The sequence below is a fragment of the Fringilla coelebs genome (assembly GCF_963513975.1).
Source record: "Fringilla coelebs genome assembly, chromosome: 12".
Classification (NCBI taxonomy): Eukaryota; Metazoa; Chordata; class Aves; order Passeriformes; family Fringillidae; genus Fringilla; species Fringilla coelebs.
The window spans coordinates 7,034,876-7,042,019 of NC_140038.1; the positions used below are offsets into that span (position 1 = coordinate 7,034,876).

At 46.6% G+C, this 7,144-nt stretch overlaps 1 protein-coding gene across 1 annotated transcript; it reads right to left on the minus strand.

Moving 5' to 3' along the window:
• Window positions 1-5,080: 5,080 nt before the first annotated feature.
• GCNT3 (glucosaminyl (N-acetyl) transferase 3, mucin type) lies at window positions 5,081-6,358 on the minus strand (the record flags this gene model as incomplete). Its single annotated transcript, XM_084213904.1, has 1 exon — window positions 5,081-6,358. The coding sequence occupies one exon, from the start codon at window positions 6,356-6,358 to the stop codon at window positions 5,081-5,083; it is 1,278 nt and encodes a 425-aa protein (XP_084070030.1).
• Window positions 6,359-7,144: the final 786 nt, after the last annotated feature.

The window sequence follows — 7,144 nt, forward strand, 5'->3', positions numbered from 1 at the left end:
TTCCAGCCCCCTGCCATGGGCAGCCACACTTTCCACTATCTCAGGTTGCCCTGTCCAACTTGGTCTTGAGCAGTTCCAGGAATGGGACAGCCACAGCTTCTCTGAGCAATCTCTTCTAGTGTCTCATCACCCTCACAAGGAAGAATTTCTTCCTATCATCTAAACCTACCTTGTCTGTTTGAAGGCATTCCCCCTTGTCCTGTTGCTCCAGACTTGAACCATTTTTCTGGGATGGTGTTTGCCCAGGTGCTGGATCTGCTCCTTCCGTGGAGGTTGTTTCAGTTCATGGAAGGAGCACGTAGCAAAGGGAAGTTAAGGCAGTCTGGTGTTCTTTCTGCTTTTTGTTGTTTTTCTCCATAACTTTCTTGCCACTTGCTATTTTTTTGTGTTTGAATTTCAGATAATCCTGCAAAGTTCATGTGATTTATGTACTTTGTGGTCTTGGAAGATTGAATTTACAACTAGAATTATCAACTGCACTTCTGCTGTACTAAAAACTATTGTAATATCCAGTGGAAGACACATCATTTCACTTGCTAGAATCAGCACACTTGCTGCTGCCTATTTAGTTCTTCTTTGCCTGTAGTGTTCTGATTTATTTATTTAATAGTTGATTTTACTTAGAAAGATCACGATTGCTTCCACTTCTCAGCAGCAGAGAGAAAGTAAAATATATCTTTGCATCTTGCCATTGAACTGGAATAGATGTTTCTATTTAGAAAGTAAATTAACTTAAAGAAATTGAAAGGAAGAGTAAATACCAGCGCAGAACTGGCTGTGGATGACTGCCTGTTTAAACATGGTTTCCAAGAAAAAGGATTTTGTCAATTCCATAGGTGTGCAAACCAGGATGTTATCTGATGTAAGGTGTTTGCACAGTCAAGGATGTCAATACCTGACTTCAAATGTTATCAGAAAGGCACAAATTTAAAGTGCAGAGGAGGAAGAATTTATGATGAATTTCCAGAAGACAAGTTTAATCAGGATCATTATGTACCTCTGCACAATGACTGGGCACAGTGAGGTAGAGGAGAGTTACTCAAAGCACAGTTACTTGTGTTTAAGGATTTTGGCAGCTTAGGGGGTAGGATTTCAGTCAAGGTCCTACTGACCTGGGTTTGCTTTGCTGTAGTCAGAAATTTTTGGGGTGCGGAGGAAAGTAGGAGCATGTTACAAAGTACTTTAGTAAGACTGTACTGGGAGATGTGAACTTTGTCTCTGCTGTAACCTAAAGGATTGGCCATTGTGGACTAGGAGGTAGTAATTTACAGATATATTAGCATTTTGGTTTCCATCTTTTGCTAAAAGAACCTGCATTGTTCAAGGAAGTGGAATATTGTTCACAGAGGCTAGTTAACATTTAATGGTTACTGCTGTTGCAGTCAGAAGAAAAAGAACACCCTAACCCTGCTCCCTGAATCACTTTTACTCATGACTGCAGATACCTTTATTGTGTTCATATTGTTCATGTTTACTTTTTGTTTCTTACCCGTTTTCCTCCAAATTCATTTTCATTGACCCATCTCTTTAGCAAGAAGGAAATAAACCCTTCTAACTAAAGCTAAAAAGAGCTGTTACAGACCTGTTGTGTAAGTATGTAATAAGCCACATTGTTTTTGTAAAAATAAAGTGAAAACCAATTGGAAATAAAACATAAAGACAGGTTTAAACCAGAAAAATAAATCTGTTATTAAATCTCAGAATTTTAGCTTCATCTGCACTTCTTGAAGGGTAAATTTGCAGCATATTACCTCTTTAAACAACGGGTGGCTTATCTTGAATTCAAGTTGTTACTAACGATTGTAGACAGAAGTGTCAGAAGTAGATTTTTTACTACACAAAGTTAATATTTCTGATATTACTTCCAATGGATAGCCCATGATTTTACTGATGAATTTCATATGGGGTTTAACCTATTTTTGGAGGTGGCCCTATAATTTGATGTGATTCTGTTACTTTGGGCTGGTCCTACTCTATTCCAAATTCATTCTTTTTTCAGTTCTACAACTAACTGGCAAGTTCCATGATTTCTCTGTGCTCTGTTGCCAGCTTTCTAAGATGCCAGCTATCTGATTTCTAACATCCTTTGAGATCTCTGGAACGCCAAAGTTCTGTATTAGAGTTGAGTGGCGGTTTTTACTGGCATTTCTAATGGCAGAGACATATCACTGCTTTGACGTATGACTGCACTCATAAATATGACATTCCTAATGTCTTTGAAAGAAGATATGCTGAGAACATGCCTTTGTAAGAATCTTTTTGTCTCAGTTCACCTTAAGCATTTGGGAGTAGGCTCATTCCTTCAGAAGAAATCAGGTCACTACTAAAAGAAGTGATTTGAAAATAAATTTGCACAAGATAGCCTTTGTTTTTGCAACCAAGTCATCTGAGAGGAATTCTGGATAGTAACACCATTAGAAACAGGAAATTTTGTTTGGATCAAGAAAAGTGGATGTTGAGGTTTGCAAGTTGCCTCTGCAGGTAATAATGCCAGAACAGTCATTTTCATCCAAAGCAGTTATCTCTGAACAGGAGGGCTGCCTAGACTGTGCTGTTAGATAACTGCTGTTCCTCCTACTGAGTCTCCAAACTGGCTTTATGGTATGCTGACTTCCCTTGATGCCTTCATATTCTGTGAACAAACTCTTTCAAATCTGGATAAATGCTTAGATTCTAATCTAACCAGGTAGGGCAAAGATTGCAGTGAGTAATATTAAAAGAAAAAATATTTTGACTTTGCTAAAAGGCTTACCATGGAACAGATTTCAAGTGGCACTTTGCGCCCCCCCCCCCCAGTGTAAATTCTTGTCTCTGTCTCTCCGTTTGTAACATTTTTGTGTCTGGCAACAAATGAAATACTGTTATTACAGTGTGTGCCAGCAATACTTCATGTTTCTGAAAGAAGGAACAGCTGAAGAAGTTAAACATATTTACAAAGTCAAGGGGATTAAAATTACTGTTGGCAAGTCTGTAAGTACGTTGTAAGTATGTATCTTTCTCTACAGGTATATTTGCAAAATACTAGAGGGTGCCCTCATTCAATAATCTTTCACTATTTCAAGCTGGGATTCATTCCAGCCCCCCAAACACCTTTGTTCTTTAAGAAATAAATTATTTAGTTTTTACAAACATCCATTTCATGGATGGATTTGGGTTTGATGCCATTTCTTAGAACTGTTAAATATGGGAAATTTTTGTCTCCGGGAATATGCACATTTTCCCTCCATTTTCTAAGGGAAAAAGACAACCCTTTGCCACAGTTAGAAACATGGTGACCATTCTCTGCCTGTTTCAGTCCACAAACCTGAACATATCCCAGCACCCCAAGGAACCCTTTGGCACTAATTTGCCATTTTAAACTAATATGTATTAATTTAAAGTAAGCAAAAGAGTTCTAAGAAGCAAAATCAGGTTAGGCAGCAGTGGTTTGATGCAGTCTTCTATGGTGGGAGACTCGAGTTCTTAACCTAAGTCACCAGAGGAGTTTTGTTTGTTCTAAAAGAATGTACTAGACATGGAGATAATTTCTATTTAATGTTGAATTTGCTGCTGAAACCATTTCAAAAACTTGTATGTTACCATCAGGTTAGCATAAAGCTTTAATCTCTTCAGCAAATGCCTGCTTATGTAAGTTGGAAACAGCTCCCCCCTGGATCAGTAATTCTATTTATTTGCTCTTTTTTCATAAACAAATGCCCAATGATACATTGGGTATTTATGTTGGAGACCTTTTCTTCCCAATACTTGCTGTTATCTGTGAAATCACCATGGCATTTTAAAAATCACTATTTTACAACCAAGTTCACTTTAAAATGTCTCACAAAATTGCAATGACACACCTTTTCCAGTCAGTTACTTCATGTTCTCATCCTATTTAAATCAATGTTTCAAAGATCCGTGTGACTGCAGTCATAACTTCATCTAAATGTAGCCTAGTGTTATGGAATTGCTTCAGCTGTTCTTTGTATAATGCTAATTCTCCACTGTAGACCTTAAATTTGTAAAGGTGAGTGTTTACTTACAAGAAAGTTGCTTGAATAGAATTTTTTTTTTTAATAAAGACAATGGTATTAACTTCTTAGCATTACAGGTAGTGAAAACCTGTTGGATCCATGGAAAGTGGCAAGCTTTAATATGAGAAGTTGAGGAAATACAGAAAATCTTCCTTTCAGCTACTAGAAACTTTAGAAAACAATGTGTTAAGTGATTGGTTTGTTCATTGTCCATTACTGGATGTGGTAATTACAGTGTTGAAATATCTTTTTTTTTGGGAGGGGGGGGGGACTGGGACAGGAGATGTAGATTTTAGAAAATGTAGGCTTGTATACCATTGTGTGCATCACTCTGCCTGCGTGGAGTGGAGAAGTGGGTGCACAAAGGGTTACTGGTTTATGCCGCCTGCTTTTTTGCCAGGCGCACAAACCATTCTCTTCAGAGGACATAGATCACCGAAGCGCTATGGATTTTACTATCTTGGATTTTATTGAAGGTTGGCTTTTAACCATTAACGAGTTTTGACAGAGTTAAAGTGAGGCAGAAGCAGCAACCACATGTTCAGCTGAGCAGCGCTGAACTGGCGGCGGCTGCCAGGGGCTCTGTGGAAAAGCAAATCAATCATTGTTTCAGCTCTGCCCCTAGCCGGACCTGGGGGCACCGTGGCCGGGCCTGCCCGCCCGCAGGCAGCAGCCCGGGGCTCGCCTTTGCCGACGGACTCGGGAAGGGGCTGTACAACGCCCCGCCCGCCTCCTCCAGCGGCTCTGGGTGAGAGCGGCGTTCCCGCGCCGCGTGAGGGGAGCCCGCGGGCCGGGCCGGGAGCGGAGCGGGATGGGGCTGAGCCTCCCTTCCCGCCCTTCCACACCGGCCCTCCTCTCCATCGGGCCGCCCCGTCCGTCTGTCCGTTCGTCCGACCCTCGGCGGGGCCGCAGCCCCGCGCCCGCCCGCGGGGCTTCTCCTCGGGGCGGTGCCGAGGCGTGGGCCCCTCAGGGCCCAGGGGATCCTCTCCCGCCGTCCCCGAGGCGCCGTCGGCTGGAATCGCCCACGGAAGGCAGCAGGTGCTGGCCAGAGTCTCCGCGGCTCCCCCTCAGAGCCCGCGGCCGTACAGGGCCTTGTGGCGCAGGTACTCCTCGAGACACTGGACGGCCGCATCGTCCACCTCGGGGTCGAACTTGTTGGCCAGGAGATGGTGTTGCTGCAGCATCCAGGGCAGGTCGCCCACACCGTAGATGCAGATGGAGCGCTGGTGGCGGCCGGTGCAGGGCGGGTAGGGCGCGCCCTTGGTCATGTCCCCCTCCAGGTACTCCCACTTGACCAGGCGGGGAAGGGCGTTCATGTCCGAGAGCTGGAACTTATCGCTGAGGGGCATGCTCCCCGGCACGCCCGGCATGCGGTTCAGGGTGGCCCAGACGTACTCGTCAGGACTGTAGCTGTCCTTGGACCACTCGAGGAACTTTTGTGCTGTGGGGTTCTCGAAGATGTACCGCACGAAGTCCCGTGTGACGGCGTTGTACGCGCTGCCCGTGAACATGGGGTAGCTGTGGGGCGGAGGCAGTTTCTTCTGGGAAGTGCGAGAGATGGTCTCCCCCACCTCGTGGTGATACTGCCAGCGCTGCGCCTTGGCGGCCGAGGGCCTCTCCGACTCCATGCTGTTCTGGCCCTGCAGCAGCTGCAGCGCCCGGACTATCTCGGCGTTGGTCTTGATGGGGAAGTCGGTGCCGCAGGTGTTGATGAGGTAGCGCCATGGCACGGGGCTCCGCAGGAGGTCCTGCATGCAGTTGAGGTCGGCCTGCACCCGGGACCAGGAGGCATAGACCACGCTTTCCAGGCGGCTGGCCACGAAGACATTGGGGAAGCAGGAAGCAATGGCCCTCACGGCCTCCTGGAAGGCGGCCGGGGATTTCTTGTCTACATGGACGCAGTAAACGTTCTGGGGGGCGTAGACGGACCGCAGGAGCCGCTCAAACATGTCGATTTTGTGGTGGATGATCATGGAGTAGGCGATGGGGAACTCCTCCTCCTCCTGGCTGAGCGGGAACTCGATGTAGCGCCGGGTCTCCTTGAAGGCTCTGCAGTCCCTCGTAATGTTCAGGTACTCGCCGGGCGTCGGTGAAGCCCTTCTGTTCGCCACTTCTAGGTTGCTGAGCTGCGCCTCCTGGATGGCTCTCTGGTCCCCCCGGACGACCCCCGAGCAGTTGATGCTGCGGCTGGGGGAGAGCTCCAGCGCCCGGTAGAGGCGGGGGTGGTCGGCGGGGTCGGGGCGGGCGGTGCCGCGCAGCGCCAGGGCGGCGGCGAGCAGCGCCAGCGGCCCGAGCAGCAGCGCCCAGCGCCGCCGCGCCGCCGGGGCCCGCTGCCACCACTGCATGCCGCGCTGGGGCTGCCCTCGCTGCTGGCTGCGCTGCCGAGGGGGAGTCCGAGCCGCTGCCGCACGGAGCAGCCCGACAGCTGGGCACCTGCTGCTTCTGGGAGGTGGGGAAGCAGTGCCCGGGCGGTCCCGGTGTGACCGCGGGTGAACAAAAGTCCCCTCCCTCCCGTGGCGTGGCTCTGTTGGGTTTTATCAACACTGGGGGTGGTTCTATATCTTCTGTGTCTGTTTAAAAGATGATATTTAATCTTACCCCTGTCCAGCACGTAATGCAAGAAAAATTCCTCTAGAATTCAACCCTCTGTAATGCACTTTTTAAAAAGACTCTACTAGATTCCTTTGGCGTCTAACCTGCTTTTCCAGTGTTCTGATTGATAGGGAAGATGTGTGCTAATATCTTTATGAAAACTTCGATGGGAGGTGTGTGTGTTAACGGCACTACTAACTTCAAGCAGCAGGTTTGTTATAGAGTCCAGACAGTTTGACTCCTGGAACAGACAAGCGTCTGCACAACCTGAACTTCTGAGGTATAGGTAACGTGTCAGAGACCTGTAGATATCCAGCTTTATAGGTAATCAGTAACCTAAACCCATGGTGAATCAGCTTGCTGCCTCTCCCCAAAGTTATTTGGATTAGTTATGTGAGAAATACCTAACCCTGCATGAGGTCTGTAAAATTAGTTTGTAGACCCACACGTAAAAATACTTAGGGCTGGTTCTGATCATCTTCTCTTTTTTTTGGTTATGGAATAAAGTATTATTAAGCAAAATTAGTAATACTGTCACT